We start from the raw sequence: 18,584 nt of genomic DNA on the forward strand, positions 1-18,584 counted from the left end.
GTTCTCCATGTAGGGAACGTTCCCACAACATTGAAACTTTACGAGAACTTGTAGAGAACGTCAGCCAAAGGTTTAATCTAACGTTTTAAGAATGTTTGAGGGTATTTATCATATCAAATAATGTTCCTATGAGGTTAAAAGTGAACTAGGACAGAACATTTTAATGTTCAGAGCAGGTTTATAACATGGTATGGAGAACAGTTCCCAGCTAGAATGTTTTTCTTTTGGTTCTAAAAATGTTCTAAGAAAGTTCTAGTAATGTGTTTTTTTTTTTTTTTTTTTAATAGTTCCTCGAATGTGCATCTTAAAGGCAGAATAACGTTCTCTAAAGATTCTTAAAAGGTTTGTTGATAATGTTGTTGGACTGTTCTGCCCAAACGTTATGGAAATGTTCCAGATGTTGATCTGTTCCCCTGGAACATTGTGAGAAGGTTCCATAGGAGACCTTCCAACTAAATGGTTCTAGAAGAAAAGTTTATGAGTTCAGACAAATTCTACTGAAATTCTGTACAACCAGTGAATCTGCTTTTATTTTGAAATATTTGATAACAGGAAACAAAAGTTTTTAGGTTAAATTGTTCCAACTAGTTTTCATTTTATTCTAAGGGACGTTTTTAACTGTTCTGTTCTTGATTGCTATAGAAATACTTGTTAAAGTTTGCGTGTTTCTAAAATTAATTAAAGTTAATTATATCCAAAGTTCAGCGTTTTGAAGATGTGATTTAAAATCCTCTGATCGAGGCAGTTTTATTCATTTATCTCAGATTTAGTTTAGTTTTAAATCAACTGAAGCAAAAATATGAGTTTAAATTACAAACATGTCAATGATCAATATAAGGTTTACAATTTATAGGTTTGTCTTAATCACTAAATTCCATTTTATTATTATTATTATTATTATTATTATTATTATTATTATTATTATTATTATTATTATTATTATTACTCCTATTAATATTAATTTTTTAGTTTTTTCTGTTGTAAGCATGCATTTCAGTTCCTTAAATTACAAAACGCTGAACACAAAATAGTTTTCTCACTAAAAGTCATGAATGATATCAGATAAAAGATGTAAATAGTTCATATTGAGGCTTTTACTGTATTTTAGCCATCTGTTTTTTAAATTTCTCTCATTATAAACTATCTCTAGGAATATTTTCGTGGATAACTTTTTACAGTGTGTGACTTTTCCATCCTGTTTGCTTCCTTCAGATGTTTTCTGATTTTCTAACCGTCATGTTAAGATGGATTCTGCTCCGTTTGCTGATAAATAAATGAAATAAACTCCCAGAAGGAATAAATCAGCAGAATCTGGTTTTCTCACTCGGTTCGTGTCTCCTCCTGCTGGTCTCTCTGGTCTCTCTGGTCTCTCTGGTCCCGCCTCCTGCGCTTAAAGGACTGGACGCGTCTTTACGCAGCGCAGTGAGCTGGAGGTTCCGGACCAGGACTGAGCTGGAGGTCTGGACCAGGATGGAGCTGGACGGATCCACGCGGAGCCTCCTGTGAATCTGAGCTTCTCCTGCAGAGAGGATGACCTCGGACAGCTGCGGAGCTCCAGAGGACTCCAGGAGCAGCTTCGGAGCGATGCTGGGCTCCAACGTCTCCAAGACGCTGCGCGAAAGCAACGCGACGAAGAGCTGGAGCTGCGGGTCGGTGTCCGTGGGGTTCCCCATCACCATGATGGTCACCGGGATGGTGGGGAACTGTCTGGCTCTCCTCCTGGTCTACATCTCCTACAGGAAGAAGGAGAACAAGCGGAAAAAGTCCTTCCTGCTCTGCATCGGTTCTCTGGCGCTCACCGACCTGTTCGGGCAGCTCCTCACCAGCCCCATCGTGATCTCGGTGTACCGGGCGGACCTCCGGTGGGAGCGGATCGATCCGTCCGGGAAGCTGTGCGCGTTCTTCGGCGTGTGCATGACAACTTTCGGCCTGTGCGCGCTCTTCCTGGCCAGCGCTATGGCCTTAGAGCGCGCCATGGCGATCACCAACCCGCACTGGTACTCCAACCACATGAAGACCAGCATCACCAAGCAGACCCTGGTCCTCATCTGGGTCCTGGTCCTGCTGTTCGCGCTGCTGCCCGTCGCCGGGGTCGGGAAGTACACGCAGCAGTGGCCCGGGACCTGGTGCTTCATCAGCACCGGGGACAGCCACACGCCCGGGAACTTGTTCTTCGCCGTCACCTTCGCGGTTCTCGGGATCTTCTCTCTGCTGGTGACGCTCTCCTGCAACGTGGTGACCATCAGGGGTCTCATCCTCCGCTGCAGGACCAAGTCCGGAGCGTCCGCGACGTCCCGCCAGTGGGAGCGGCTCACCACGGAGACCGTGATCCAGCTGCTGGGCATCATGAGCGTCCTGCTGGTCTGCTGGTCCCCGCTGCTGGTACGTTCTATCGCAGAACACAGCAGAACGGTTCAGAAAAACATCAGGAAAAAAACAGCTGAACTATTCTTCAAGGTTCTAGAAGACGTTCCACCTTCATCCAAGATCATCCTTCATGTTTTACAAATTCTCTAGAACCCTAAAGAGAAGTTCAGCTGTTTTTTAAAATTTATTATTATTTCACCGAGACATCCAGGTCATGATAATCCCACTTAAAATCTACACAGGTAATTCTTTAAGGTTCTTGAAGACGTTCCACCTTCATCCAAGATCATTCTTCTGGTCTCCAACGTCCTCTAGAACCTTAATAAGAAGTCCAGCTGTTTTTATTTCACACAGACATCCATATCATGATAATCCTGCCTGAAAACCTATGCAGACACTTCTTTAAGGTTCTAAAAGACATTCCACCTTCATCCCAGATAATCCTTCATGTCTTATAAATCCTAGAACCTTATAGAGAACCCCAGCAGTTTTGTGTTTTATATTATTTCTCTCAGACTTCCAGGTCATGATAATCCTGGAGCCTGAAAACCTACACAGACAACTCTTTCAGGTTCTAGAAGATGTTCCACCTTCATCCAAGAGGGTTCTTCAGTTCTCCAGTGAACTCAAGAACCAAAACGGAAAAAAAAATCCAGCTTCTGTTTTTCACTGAAGCTTTTAGGATCCCCATGACCTGGAAGTCTGAGAATCACAGAGAACTGGACTCTTCTTTGTGGTTCTCCATATAGGAAACGTTCCCACAACATTGAAACTTTATGAGAACTTGTACAGAACATTAGCCAAAGGTTTAATCTAACGTTCTAAGAATGTTTAAGGAATTTATTATCTCAAATAATGTTCCTATGAGGTTAAAAGTGAACTAGGACAGAACATTTTAACGTTCAGAACAGGTTTATAACATGTTATGGAGAACGGTTCCCAGCTAGAATGTTTTTGTTTTGGTTCTAAAAACATTCTAAGAAAATTCTGCAAGGTTCTAGTAAATGTTTTCAGTTGTCCAGTGTTCCCTGTAGATGTTTTTAAATCACAGAAATGTTCCCACAACATTAGCTAACGTTATCTACGGGTTCTAGTGATGTTTTAAAGTTTTAATCTAATGTTCCCAGAATGTTCTGAGGACATTTATCATTTCAGAAAATGTTCTAGGAGGTTAAAAGAGTTAAGACAGAACATTTTAAAGTTTGGAGGACGAAGCTGTCAGATTATGTTCCATGAAAACAAAGGAGGAACAGAACATTTAACAAATGTTCTCCAGATGTTATCAAGGCCTCAGATCACTTTTTATAAAAACTTCCTCTTGCCTGCGTTACACAATGTTCTCCTAAAAAATGTTCCTACAATGTTTTGTGATAACAAAGGGAGAACGTTCTCAAAACAACATTCAAAAAATGTTTTCAAAGCCTCAAATGACAGAGCTTTCTTCATAAAACGTTCCTGTAATGTGAGACATCAACAAAAGTGGAACATTTAGTCTGCAGTTCTATAAAACGTTCCCACAATGTTACATGACAACAAATCAACATCTGGAGAATGTTTCCCCAAAACATCCTCAGAACATTGCGGTCAAAATGTTCCACCATTTTAAAAAGTATCCCTTAAAGGAACATTTTATAAAAAGACATCGAGGAATTATCTGTAAAACATTTGTTGAATGTTCCATGAGAACAAAGGAGGAATGTTCTCAAAGCAACATTTCACAAATGTTCTCCAGATTTTATCAAGGCTTCAGATGACTTTTTTTTTTATAAAGTTCCTTTAAGAGAGGTGAGTTTTTTTCGTGCAATATTCTGTGCAATAAACAACTTTCTCCTACAAAACGTCCCCACAGTGTTTTATGGTAACAGAGGAAGAACGTTCTCAACAAAACATTCAAAAAATGTTCTCCAGATGTTACCAAGGGTTCAGAAGACAGAACTCTCTTTATAAAACGTTCCTGTAATGTGAGACATCAACAAAGGTGGAACATGTAGTCTGCAATTCTTCTATAAAACGTTCCCCCAATGTTGCATGACAACAAACAAACATGTGGAGAACATTTCAAGAACGTCAGCAGTCATGAACACTGAAAATTCCTAAAATGTTAATATTAACCATCCTTTATTGTCATTCTATGATAGTTTGATTAAAATGTTTTCTTTAGAACATGATTAGAAACTTTTGGTAACGTTAGCTAACATTGTTGGAACGTTTCCTGTCAGCTGAGACCAGTTAGAGATGTTATATTCTTTAAAAGACCTTCTGAGGAGGTAAAAGAACACATTTCTGTGTATAAAAGTACAGATTCACCTGTTTTTTTTAGGTTATTGTGTAAATTATTACTGAATTTTTCTGGTTATTTTTTGTAAATGAACAAATCTGGGAAATAACAGCTCATTTTATAAAGAAATTACAGTTAAACAGAGTCAAAAACATGTATTTTTTACAGTGTGGCTGTGGTTGGATGAAGGTGAAGTGTCTTTAATGACCAGAAATCAGGACTAACGTGACCTGGATGGTCCAGGATCTCCATGGATACGTTCCTAAAGCTTCAGGATAGAATCAGAAACATGTTTTATACTGATGTTAAACTGTTTATTCTCATATTCCCACACAGTGATGGCCTTTATTCCTGATATAAGAACACCTTTTTATCATCCGCTGCTCTTCGTTTGTCTTCCTGTTCTCCTTCATTTCCCTCCTCTGCCTGGATACCGGCCAGTCCATCTCCACATTCGTGCCATCATGTATGATTCCTTTAAAACGCTGCTGCCGTCCTCCATTAAGGTGTAATCCATTTAGAGTCTGAGGGTCTGCTGCTCGCCATGAGGTCATCCACGAGTTCAACAGCCCCACCGAGGATATTAATAGAAACTGGAGCTGCATTCAATGTAAAGGAACCAGAAAAAACAACCAGAGCTTCATTCTGGCTCAGAATCAGAACATCTGGATTATTATCAATGATCAGAATTCTACCAGAACCTCCTCAGAACATCTGGTTCTTCATCTCCAGTAACTTTATCAATGATCAGAGTTCTACCTTCATACCGGGAATATTTAGAACATACTTAGAACCTTCTAGGTCATTGAAGTCCATAGAGGTGGATCCAGATTTATCACTTTTTAATGGACTTTTTCAGAACTTCATCAGTCCAGCAGATAGACACATGACATTTAGGAGGAAAAACACATCTGAGTTCTGGTAAGAACTGACACCAGATCAGTTTAAATCCACCCAGGAGTCATAATCTGAACACTGACTAAAATTTGACAAATTTTGGACAATTTTTGAGTCATTCTAGGGAACTACTGAGTCAATTTGAAAAGTTTTTGTCATTTTTTGGACAAATTTAAATCATTTTGGGACAATTTTGTGTAATTTTGGGCATCTTTTGTCATTTCTAATAGCTTTTTAAGCCATTTCTGAAAAATATTGAGAAATTTGAGACTATTTTTGTGTTGTTCCTTGCCAACTTTCATGACATTTTGATCACTTTCTGATGACTGAAAGACACATCAGAGTTCTGGTAAAAACTGACTCCAGATCAGTTTAAATCCATCCAGGTGTCTCAGTCTGAACATTGAATCTGGTTTCTGTTCATTTGGTTGTTTAAGTCGGTCCAAAATGACTCAAAATGTCCCATAATTCGCCTAAATGACACAAAAATTTTCCAAAATTCTTAGAAACTTTTCCAAAATGACTCTAAACTTGAAAAACATGACGACAACATGTCCAAAATTATTCAAATTCTGCCTAAAATGAGTTAGAAATAACTAAAAATGGTCCAAAAATCACCTGACTGATCTAAAATGATTTTTACATCATCCAGTCTACTTCAAGCTCATCTAGAACACCTCAAAACCTCTCAGTCAACATTCTAACCAACTGTGACCATCAGTATTATGGGATGTATCCTAGTGTGAACATAAGTATTATGGGATGTATCCTAGTGTGAACAGTTTAGAGTCCTAGAAACAATCATTGGTTCCCTGGATGTGTTTCTGGTTTCTGATCATTCACCAGAAAAAAACTTAAAAAATGACTTCTGGGTAAACTTTAAGGCTGGTTTTGCGGTGGTTTTGTGTTTCTTTGGGGTCATTTTATGTGTACTTGTGGATGTTTTGTGTCTATTCTAAACCAGGACTACCACAGTGAATGCATAGTCCTGACAGTGAAGAACAGAGGTGGGAGTTTGATGATATGAGGCTGGAGGAAACTTTAAAAGGTCATTCTGGGTGAACTTTAAGGCTCATATCAGCCTGTTGGTAGGTGGTTGCTGAATGTATCTTCTGGCTCTGAAACACAGAAAAAACTTTGGTGTTTTATGGAACACTTTAATCTCATTGATCAAACCAGTTTGCAGCATTCTGAGCTTGTTGAGTCTTTCGGCTTCTCTTCTGATTCTCTAGTTCAGGTTCTGGTTCTGGTTCTTTCATTTCTTTCTGTCTGAATGAGACCAACAGAGATGTTTTGTCAGCTTGTTATTTGGGTATTAATTCGTCCCATTCTATTCCCAAACTGACTTTATGGCTCCACATCATGACCTGCTGGGAAATCACTGCTTTCATGATGTTATTACCATCAGGACTGAACATGTTGATTGTTATAGCAGCATGAGGTTGAAATTGAATCTGCAAACCAAACCTTGGAACACGTCATAGATGGAGCTCTGACACTCAGCATCATGAGGTTTTAATGATGTTCTGAGGAGGTCAAGAAGGAACTTTAGACCTATTTGGTTGATTTTTTTGTGCAGAAGTTGAGTTTTTGTCGCAATTTCACCTGTTGTGTGGTAATTTTCAGTGTTTCTGCCGGCATATTTGAACCTTTCAAGGTAGTTTTGCTCTTTTTGGGGTAGTTTTGTGTCTTTTTGTGGTAATTTTTGCAGTTTTGTGTTAATGTTGCAAGTTTTTGTGCCAAATTTGAGTTTTTGTCGCAATTTCACCTGTTTTGTATTAATTTTGCTCTTTTTTTGGTGATTTCGGGTGTTTTTCCTGACATTTTAAATCTTTCAGAGTAGTTTTGGCTCTTTTGGGGTGATTTTGTGTCTTTTTATTATAATTTTGGCCTTATTTGGGGTGGTTTTCCAGCTTTTTTAGTCATTTTAGTTGCAGTTTTTCGCCAGAACTCAGATGTGTTTCTCCTCCTAAATGTCATGTGTCTCTGCTGGACTGATGAAGTTCTGAGGCCCAGACATGATGGAAAAAGTCCATTAAAAAGTGATAAATCTGGAAACACCTCTATGGACTTCAAGGACCTGGAATGTTCTAAGTGAGACGAAACTTAAAGACTGGAGGCAGGAACGGAGAACGTCCCCTGGAGAAAGTTCTAGAGTAGACTACTCTAGAACTTTCTCCAGAGGACGTTCTCCTCTATGGACTTCAAGGACCTGGAACTCTGGAAATATTCCCAGTATGAAGGTAGAACTCTGATCATTGACAAAGTTACTGGAGATGAAGAACCAGATGTTCTGAGGAGGTGTAGGGGGACGTTCAGTCAGATTTGGTTGATTGAAATCATTATCAGGAGATGTTTGATCAGTAAATCTTTCTTAAAGGAACATTTCACTACAAGATTAGCTAAGGTTCTCTAAGTTCTGTCCACCATCTTCTCCTCAGGTGCTGATGCTGAGGATGATCTCCACCCAGGTGTCCTCCCATCAGTGTAACTCCACGTCGGTCACCTCCACCGGTGCCTCCAGTCAGGACTTCCAGCTGGACTGTAACTTCTTCCTGACGGCGATCCGCCTGGCGTCCCTGAACCAGATCCTGGACCCGTGGGTCTACCTGCTGCTCCGGGAGATCCTGCTGAGGAAGTTCTGCATCATGGCCAATGCCATCTCCAACTGTTCCCTGGAGGACCAGAAGGAGACACCGACGGCTCTGGATGCCATGAACAAGCAGAACCAGGAGAACAAGAACCTTTGCAAGTCTCAGGGTAACTGAGAAGGTAGCTGCTGTCCTGGAGTCTGAGGACAGAAATGAAGAAACAATGGTTGGATTGGACTTCTGTCCACATGACGACATTGTTCAGCAGCAGATAGAGGAGCGTCTGTAGCAGCGGGAATGAAATCTATGAGCATTTGTTGAATTCCAGTCAGAACCAGCATGTGGACGGGAATTCTCTCATCGCCATTTTGAACTAAAACTCCAGACCTGACTGGAGGAGGAACATCTCATGATCATCGTCTGAAGCCATAAGCTAAACTCAACCTTTCTGTGAATGTAATTTAAGACACAAGCTGTAAATTTAAGCTTAACTTATGATGTAAATATGTTGGACGTTGTTCCAAAAAAGGATGAGGAAACATTCCAAGCTGGATCCGGTTGTTGTCTGATTATTTATTGACTGATGCTCCTGCCGGGTGTCACTTCCTGTCAGTGATCGGACCCTGTGATTGGTTTTCCAGGACCACTGAATGTGAAGTCGCCAGTTTCCCTCCTGAATATGAATTCTGCTAAATTATTGTGTGGGTTTTTTTTTTCTTCTTGAAATGTTTTTGTGATGTTGTGAGGAGGAGGACTGGAGATGTGAGAAGATGGATCAGAGTTGAACCATTTCCACTGGACTGAAGGAGTTTAAGATGTAAGTTCATTCTGTGCAAAGACGAGTACGACTACGTTCAGCCAAACGTTTTCTGAGACAGAAAAAAAGATAATTGGAGTGAATTTTGACTGACTATGAAAGCAGAGAGATGGAGATCTTTGGTTCAAAAGTCCAAATCATGAACGTCACATACACAGCAGATAAAAAGTCTTCAACCTTCACCTGGAAGTTTTCTCCTTTTACTGCTTCTCAACATTGAATCCTGGTTGATGTAATTGGTCTTTTTTGACAAGAATTTACAAAACAGATTCTTTCATGTCAATTAAATACATCTTCCAGTCAGTAGATGAATCTCCAGCTCCATCATTGGTCCTGTTGGTCTCCATCAGTCTGAACATCTGGGCCGCCTTCATCTCTATAAACTGTTAAACTCTGCCAGGTTCCTCAGGGATCCTGATCAACAGAACTTTTCTAGTTCTCAGCTGGATGGAGGTCTGGACTCTGACTCCTCCAGAACTTCTACCTTGTTCTCTTCAAACCATCGCTGAGGATGTTTTCTGTTTGCTTCGACTCATCGTCTGGATGGAGAACTGATCTTCTCCAAGTTTCAGTTCTCTTCCGACTGCATCAGGTTGTCCTCCAGGATCTCATTTACCCTCTTCTACCTTTACAAGCCTTTCAGGTCCTGCTGCTGAGGAACACCATGATGCTGCCACCACCGTGCTTCACATCATGATGCTGCCACCACCGTGCTTCACATCATGATGCTGCCACCACTGTGCTTCACATCATGATGATGCCACCACCATGCTTCACATGATGATGCTGCCACCACCATGCTTCACATGATGATGCTGCCACCACCATGCTTCACATCATGATGCTGCCACCACCATGCTTCACATCATGATGATGCCACCACCATGCTTCACATCATGATGATGCCACCACCGTGCTTCACGCCATGATGATGCCACCACCATGCTTCACATCATGATGATGCCACCACCGTGCTTCACATCATGATGATGCCACCACCGTGCTTCATGCCATGATGATGCCACCACCATGCTTCACATCATGATGCTGCCACCACCATGCTTCACATCATGATGCTGCCACCACCATGCTTCACATCATGATGCTGCCACCACCATGCTTCACATCATGATGATGCCACCACCGTGCTTCATGCCATGATGATGCCACCACCGTGCTTCATGCCATGATGATGCCACCACCATGCTTCACATCATGATGCTGCCACCACCATGCTTCACGTCATGATGCTGCCACCACCATGCTTCATGCCATGATGATGCCACCACCATGCTTCACATCATGATGCTGCCACCACCATGCTTCACATCATCATGCTGCCACCACCATGCTTCACATGATGATGCTGCCACCACCATGCTTCACATGATGATGCTGCCACCACCGTGCTTCACGTCATGATGCTGCCACCACCATGCTTCATGCCATGATGATGCCACCACCATGCTTCACATCATGATGCTGCCACCACCATGCTTCCCATGATGATGCTGCCACCACCATGCTTCACATCATGATGCTGCCACCACCATGCTTCACGTCATGATGCTGCCACCACCATTCATAGGAGTCTTGGTGGCCTCCCTCACTAGTCTCTTTCTCCTTCAGAGGAGTCATAGGAGTCTTGGTGGCCTCCCTCACTAGTCTCTTTCTCCTTCAGAGGAGTCATAGGAGTCTTGGTGGCCTCCCTCACTAGTCTCTCATTGTTTCTCAGTTTTTAAGGCTAAGAAGATTTTAATTATCTGACATCACTTTGTAGAATTCAGTTTCCACTTTGACATGAAAGAGTCTTTTTTTTATTCTTGTGAAAACAGCCAAACTAACTCATTGTGATTTAAGGTTGAAAAGCTCTAAAAAGAGAAAACATCCAAGAGGTTTGAAGACTTTTTATATCTGCTGTGATTTTACTAAAATAATATTCCGGCCTGATATCTGGTCCTCATGATGTATTGTGGATAGATGAGTACAGGTGCCAGCATTTAGGCGTTGTAGCTGCAGGCTGAGTGAGTTTTTAACGAAGTATTGATTTCATTTCATCTGATGAAGGTTTTCCTTGACAGTTTTCCATATTTTTCCCAGTTACCTTTCATCCTCGTGGCCTCAGAGAGTCGATGAGGAGGTGTTTAGAGCCAGCTGACTGGGAAAGGACGATCACGACATCCACTGATGTGTAAATCTGCTCTTTTCTCTCTGCTTTGTCTGTAAAACATCGTCTCACTGCTGCAAACGTTTACATCAAGATCGCTCTAAGGTTTTTCAAGGATTTGTGCGTTCGTTGCCATGGTAACCTTCGGTTCACGGGACAATCTCTCATCACCATGAACCAACAACTCTGCCTTCTCATCACATCAGCCACCAGATCAGACTAACGCACTCGGCCTGTTGGGACGGTGAGAATCACTCGCTGATAACAGCCTTATCAAAAATCTGCAGCGTCCACGTGAAAGAAACAAGCGTTTATCTGTTCATCTGCAACCAGAGCTGCTGTGGAGTTTATCTACTCAGGATTCACCTCGTTTGCTGAAGGAAAACTAAAAGCGTGAAGGAATTATTCAGGATTATTTTAGAGCTCGTTGTTAGAAGTGATGTAGAAAAAGGAAACAGCTCCTTCAGGACTGTGCGTTAGGAACATTCCTTCATTTACACTTCAGCGTTCACCGCCGAGGTTTGATTCATGACAAGAAAAACTGCCTTCAATTAAAGTGAACTAAAGATATCAGTGAGAAAATAATGACCCAAAGGAACCTTAAAGCTGAACAAGGAGAATTATTGGACCAACTTAAAGAACATGCAGCTGAATGAAGGTTTTGATGAGTAAAATTATTGCCTCTGCTTTAACTTAGATTATTGAATTACTCCAGAATGAGCTGCAACTTAATTTTAAGAAAGTCAGTTTACAGTTTACAGTAAGAACTTTCTGTTCTCTCCTTTTCTTTACTCAGTAGCCTGGAAACTTCAATTATCTGAAATTAATTGTTTAATTGTTGTCTGAAACCATGCGACTGAAATAAGTTCATCCAGATAAAGTTATAAAGTCAGATTAATGCCACTGGTTTAAACTAGACGTATTATTTAATTACTGCAATATGCAACTTGATTTTAGGTTAAAAAAATAAATTTAAAAAAACAACTTGAAATTTCCAGTTTCTCCAACTTATATATTCATTTTACCCAAACAAAAATGCAAAACATGATTTTGACATTAAACTTCCTGTTCTCTTCTCTTCTTTGTAAAGTGAAAAAGTAGGAATTGTGGGACAAACTTAAATTAATTGTTTAATATGGAACCATGTGACTGAAATAAATTTCTCCAGATAAAGTTATGTAGTCAGATTAATGCCTCTGATCATTTAATTCCTCTAAAATGAAGAGTAAATCTGCATTGCTGCAACTTCATTGTAGGAAAGTATAACTAAAAGTTTTAAATTTTTCTAAAATGATTTGCTCTGTATGAATGTAATGAAGTTCTTTCCTTTATTTAACTGTAAAAAAAAAGAAAAGAAAGAAAGAAAAAGAGTATTATTGGACCAACTTGAATTAATTGCTTCATTTGGTGACATGCAGCTTAATTAACGTTTATCCAGAATAAAGTTAAGGAAGATGAATTCCTCTGGTTTAAGATAGATAATAGATGGATTTAATTATTCTAAAATGAGCTGCAGCTTTATTTTTAGGAAAGTCAGCTTGAAGTTTCCAATTCAAACAAAAATGAAAAACATGATTTTAACAATAAAATTCTTTTCTTTATCAACTGAAAGTGTTGGAATTGTTGCATCAACTTAAATTAATTGTTTTATTTGGTGACACTGATTAAATTCTACTCTTAAAATGAACGTGCTTTGAATGAACTTGAAAAAAATCATGGAAAGAATTTCCACCAAATTAAATGGCTTTCTTTAGCCTCTTTAGACATTATCCATTTCAGTTTGAGTAATTTGATTTACTCAAACTAGATTAACTTCAACTTTACTTAACTTTACCTGACAAACCTAAATTAAATTGGACCAATAGTATGAAAAAGGTTCGATCAACCTTTAGGAAATGAATGAATTCAAACAAATGAAGTTAAATCGAGTTTGTTAAGTTGGATGAAAATAATATATTCATGCTTTATGAAAGCAATTTAATCACGTGGAAGTTCTTTCCATCATTTTTTAAGTTCACTGAAAGAGTTGGGGTTTTTTTTGAATAATTTAAGTTTATCCAGATCTAGTCAACAAATAAGTGGTTCAGCTCAAATTGACTTAAATTATTTGATTCCTTTCTGCTTAAGCTTAAAAAAGAGAATATTTGGATCAACTTCATTTAATTACTTCATTTGGTGGCACAATAAATGTTAGATCTACTTAAATTATTTGATTCCTCACTTTGTTTTGCTGCAATTAAATTTAATGGAAGCTTAAATATTTGCTTTTTCCCTCCAAACTTAAAACAACTTTCTAGCATTAGACTTGTAATTCTTTATTTCTGTTTAATCTGTAATTCGACTTAAGACAGCGACATTCTGAAGAAACATGGCCGTTAATAAGATGCTAAACCTCATTTTCAGACATTTGATCAGCAGTTTAAAGGAACTAAATGTGATTTAAAGTTGACAGAATCCACAACACTAAACTGACATCAAACAGAAAGATTAGTGAGGTTACAGCTTAAATACATGTTTTTTGTGTGTTTTTTTTTTACAGTGTAAATGTGTTTTATGAATGTTTCAGGCTCCTTCTGCAGAGAGGAAAATGGAAAATAATAATTCATCCAAATATGATTGTTTTCGACCTCCTTAATGGAGGCAGGAAGAGAAGACACGATATTTACAGCAAGAGCTTCACGTTTGTTTTTGGTTTTTTTTTTATGAAATATGAATCTGCAGCAGAAATATGAAGGAAAAACATCTGCAGGTCCAGTTTAAGGTTAAATATTAACACTGAAAACTGCTGGTTTTATTTAAAACTGAGCCAGAGTTTGATTTGCTTTCTGCAGAAGAACGATTCGCTGCAGAATCAGACGTTCCTCCTGATGTTCTGGATGCTCCAGTTTGGTTTAAATGTGGTTCCAGAACATTTCAGCTTCCAGAGGAGTGAAATCACTAAATGAATTAACGGCAGCCGGCTCCATCGCTTCACTAATAAAAGAGATTTACTGATGCCTTCATGACCAGACGTCTCCAGATACACTATCAGAAGAGATCTGATAAAAAAATAAAAATGTCTCTGTGACATTTTTCACTTTAGCTTAAACGAGGATTTTCCAAGAAAGACATTAATGGAAATGATCGGACCATATCTGTTCAGTAATTGGTGCATTCTTGTCAGATTCTGAACTTCAGCCTTTGTTGTTTCTTGATTTTATCTCTTCTCTGTAATATTATGTAACTCAGACTCTGTCCTCTACACTCTAAAAAAGTCAATCAGAAAACTTCCTGCCAGTAGATAATTAAATGCATGTTTGAAAGATAAAAATTAAACTCAAATTTCTGTTCAAAAGATTGAAGTTGTAAATGAATTAATGTGTCTCCAGCTGAGTTCAAGATTGCATAAAAGCTTAAAAACTTTGGTTATTCTACTGATTATTAAATAGGTTGGTAATTTTAAAAATAACTAACTGTAGAGGAAAAGATGAATCTGCTAACTCAATATAGTTAATTGGTCAAACATAATTTTATTAGAAGTTCTCCGAACTCAAAAACATTGATGTAACTGCTTCATTTTTCAGAAATTTTACATTTTTAAGTTGCAAACATCATTTTCATGAGTTGTGACTGAATAACTAATAATTGTATGTGTAATTTAACTCAAATTTCTGCATTAGTTGACATAAAATTAAATTCAAGTTGAGGCAACTTAATGAAATTAGCTTTCTTAATTTATTTTTCTTCAAGACAAACCCAGTTTTTATGAGTTCTGTTGACATTAAAATGCATTTAACTTAACTTTGTCTGGAATTTAAACTCACATTTCTGTGTTGAGTAAAAACAACATCCAAGTTGTAGTAAATTAGTTAAATTAGCTTGATAGCTCCATTATTCTCCACATTGAGGTTCTTAAATGCTTAAAAACTTGTGTTTATGCTGCCAGATATGAAGTAATTTAAAATACTACTGATAACTGCTGACTCATAGTTGGTTCAACATGATTTCATTAAAAGTTGTCTGAACTCAAAAACTTTGATTAAAACTGTTTGTTTTCTTGAACATTCCTGCATCTCTTTGCGATTCTCCCTGTAAGCTTCCAGATGTGTTTTTGCAGTTTTGCGACAGGCGTCCATTTCAGAAACATCTGGATAAGATCTTTCCAGCCGCTTGGTTTTGTGGCATGAAGAATCTGCAGACCGTCCAACACGTGGAGCAGCTCACTGATAAACTAAATGATGATCCTTTTATCAGCATCTTCAACTCAAATTAGCTTGAAATCTTGATTCCAACTCAATAATCCAACAGTAGAACCAACAGTTAGAACATATAAAGGTTCCTGGAGCTGGTTTAAGATTCAAGATTCCTTTAATGTCGTTGTCCTTTAAGTATCTGCTTCCATAGTCAAACAATATAAGGTTCTAAAAACTAAAATATAAGAAAAACCTTCAGATAAAAAAAAACAGATGACTGAAAGGATGTAATGAGCGTCTAAAACCAGCAGCAGGTTAAACTTAACAGATAAGAAGGATAAAGAATGTAAAGAGAACCAGATGGAGTCCAGTAGAACAGGTTTGTCCAACCACATGATGAATTCCTGATGTTCATCTTCTTGTCTTTTGTTCACGTTCTGCCTTCTGCAACTCGTAACAAAGTTTCTCCAGATTCTCACAAACTCTGAGACTCGATTCTCAGACGAGGGCTAAACTTTCCGCTGCTTCCTGTTCCTGTAATCGCTGCGACCTTCCGGTGTTTCTACCTTTGGTTTGTCTGTTCTGGAAGTTCTTACTGCTGATGGAAACAGTGACGTGTCCTTTGGTTGTTTAACGTCTTTGTCTCATGTGGTGACGTCTTGTACTTCTATTAAAGGATATCAGCATGTCTTTATTGGCTGCTGAAGCACGTTTCCTGATGAAATATGTGTACACCTGGTTAGTCTAATGTGAACTCTGCTTAAACTGAACCAAGGAATGTGTAAAACTACCATTTTTTATTGTCCTTATTTTCACTGGTTTGTTTTTGAAAAACAAAAAATAAATAAATGCCATTCCAGAACAGGAGGACATCTGGGCTTCAAAATGTCTGAAAAATCCACGTTCTCTTTCTCTCTCAAAAACGAGACACAAAATGGCAGAAACGAAACAGAAAATGACAAAAATGAGACACAAAATGACAAAAACGAGACTTGAAACCGACAAAAGGAGACACAAAATGGCAGAAACAAGACAAAAGGACAAAAGCAAGACAGAAAACGACAAAAACAAGACACAAAATGGCAGAAACGAAACAGAAAATGGCAGAAACGAAACAGAAAATGACAAAAACGAAACAGAAAGCAACAAAAAAGAGACACAAAATGACAAAAACAAGACGTAAAATGACCAAAGCAAGAACCGAAATGACAAAATCAGCCTTGTGTTTTCCAGGTTTCTGCTCCATATTGATCAATAATAGGTATTGATTGGCTCAGCTTCCACATCAATGGTAGCATTTTTATTCCATTTTTATTCCAATATTAAAAACATTCTTTCTCCTAGTTTTTATAGATTTGCTCTCAGGACAAGAACATTTACACAACTACTATCTCTGTCTCTCCTTCAGAGGAGTCATAGGAGTCTTGGTGGCCTCCTTCACTAGTTTCTTTCTTGCTTCATCTCTCAGTATAAAAGTATGTTTTCATTTTGACATGAAAAAGTCTTTATTTAGTAATTTCTTGTCCACAAAGCTCAGTAAAACAGAAACCTTCCAGGTGAAGGTGAACATGTTTCATATCTTCAGGGTTCTTTGTCTTTATCTGCAGGGTTCTTCAGAAAATATCAAACCTCCATATAATTAAAAGGTTACTGAACTCCAGTACCACTTTACACGATGCTAATTCATAAAGCGAGAGGCAGCTTGAATCTCCTGAATGCCTAAAATACTAATGAGGATGGAATTAATCTCTAACTACATCTGGCTGCCTTCAACCTTGACTTTATTAGAAGGAAGTGAGATCATTTCTGTGGCTACAGTCAGGAAGCATTCAGGCACTTTAAACTGGAGTGTTTGACCTGCTGAGTAAATACTTGGTGGTTCTGGGGTGTAAATATCCTGAAAGGTGCAGATTTGAAGTAGGCTGCAGAACAGAGCCTGGAGTTCTGGTTCGTTATGGCGTCTATAAATAAATGGTAAAGACCTTCGATGCATCGGTGACTAATTCAGAGGCTTTAATCCAGCTGGTCATGAATTAAATCACTTTGCTCAGTCTGCTGCCTCTGTAGTCATTTTACTGCTGAGTCAGGACACTGTCTGCATATGAAAAATTCTAGGTCCATTAGAGGCTTTAGAGTCCCACTATTTATCGCTTCTAGGCTCTATAGACCGACCATGTCTATTCTTTACGAGGACAGCACAGGGAGAGACAATACTGCTGCTGTATGGGGATTTTAATATGATTTATAGACATAAAACTGACTGAAAAGAGCTGAAAAAAGGAACAACAATACACTGAAAACACAAATGCCAGAAATGAGACAGAAAGTGACAAATACGAGACACAAAATGACAAACATAAGTGAGAAAACAACAAAAACAAGACACTAAATGAAGAAAACAGGACATAAAATGACAAATAAAGACACAAAACAACAGAAACGAAGCACAAAACGACAAAAACAAGACACAAAATGACAAAAACCAAGACAGAGAACGATGAAAACAAGACGAAACGACAAAAACGAGACACAGAACGACAAAATCAAGGCACAAAATGACAGAAACAAGACAGGAAATGAAAATAATGAGACACAAAATGACAAAAAAGACACAAAACCACAAAAAAGGCACAAAACATGACACAAAATGACAAAAAGAAAGCAGAAAACGACAAAAACGAGACACAAAACAACAAAAACAAGACAACAAAATGAGCTGTTCTGGTTTAAATTGTGTTTGTGCTGAAGCTGAAGTGTCTCTGAGTGACGATAACCAGCGAGGACTGAGTCACATAATGGTTCACCTGGAAACTAAAGAGGCGTAAAAATAGGAGGTAATTTCCCCACATCTGAAGCAGAACATCAGGATGGACAGAAATGGGCTTCGATGGGAAATTAAATCTGACCTGCAGCTGACTTCAAAACTGCATCACTTTTAGTATCTTTATTGTCACTAAACGGGAAACACGTTTAATAGAAATACACTCAAGAAAATGAAGGTATCAACTGGACCAAAATGATGCCAGACAAGAACTATTTTTAGTTCCACAAACGAAGTTCTCTCGGGAGAACTTCCGAAAGTGCTCCAAAGAACCAAAAAAAGACAGTTCCTTTGGGCACCATGAGCTCTTGTCCAAACAACCTTAGTAAAAATAGGTTCTTTAAGGAGCCATTTTCAAGATAGTTTGAGGATCCATCTGGTTCTATCCTGATAACAGGACTTAATAATCATAGTTTACAAGCAAATAAAGTCAAATCTAAGGATTTCTGGTTTCCTTCCATGAGGATATTTTGA

General features: G+C 38.6%; 1 protein-coding gene across 2 annotated transcripts; it reads left to right on the plus strand.

Moving 5' to 3' along the window:
* Positions 1-1,433: 1,433 nt before the first annotated feature.
* ptger3 (prostaglandin E receptor 3 (subtype EP3)) lies at positions 1,434-16,156 on the plus strand. Of its 2 annotated transcripts, XR_002747553.3 has the most exons (3): positions 1,434-2,382; positions 7,984-8,950; positions 11,051-16,156. XR_002747553.3 is itself a non-coding variant. In XM_023293404.3 (2 exons), the coding sequence occupies exons 1-2, from the start codon at positions 1,531-1,533 to the stop codon at positions 8,308-8,310; spliced, it is 1,179 nt and encodes a 392-aa protein (XP_023149172.2). In that variant the 5' UTR covers positions 1,434-1,530; the 3' UTR covers positions 8,311-16,156. The 2 variants fall into 2 exon arrangements, 1 of the variants encoding a protein (XP_023149172.2); XM_023293404.3 differs by having other exon boundaries at positions 7,984-16,156.
* Positions 16,157-18,584: the final 2,428 nt, after the last annotated feature.

The sequence above is a fragment of the Amphiprion ocellaris genome, chromosome 2 (genome assembly GCF_022539595.1).
Source record: "Amphiprion ocellaris isolate individual 3 ecotype Okinawa chromosome 2, ASM2253959v1, whole genome shotgun sequence".
Taxonomy (NCBI): Eukaryota; Metazoa; Chordata; class Actinopteri; family Pomacentridae; genus Amphiprion; species Amphiprion ocellaris.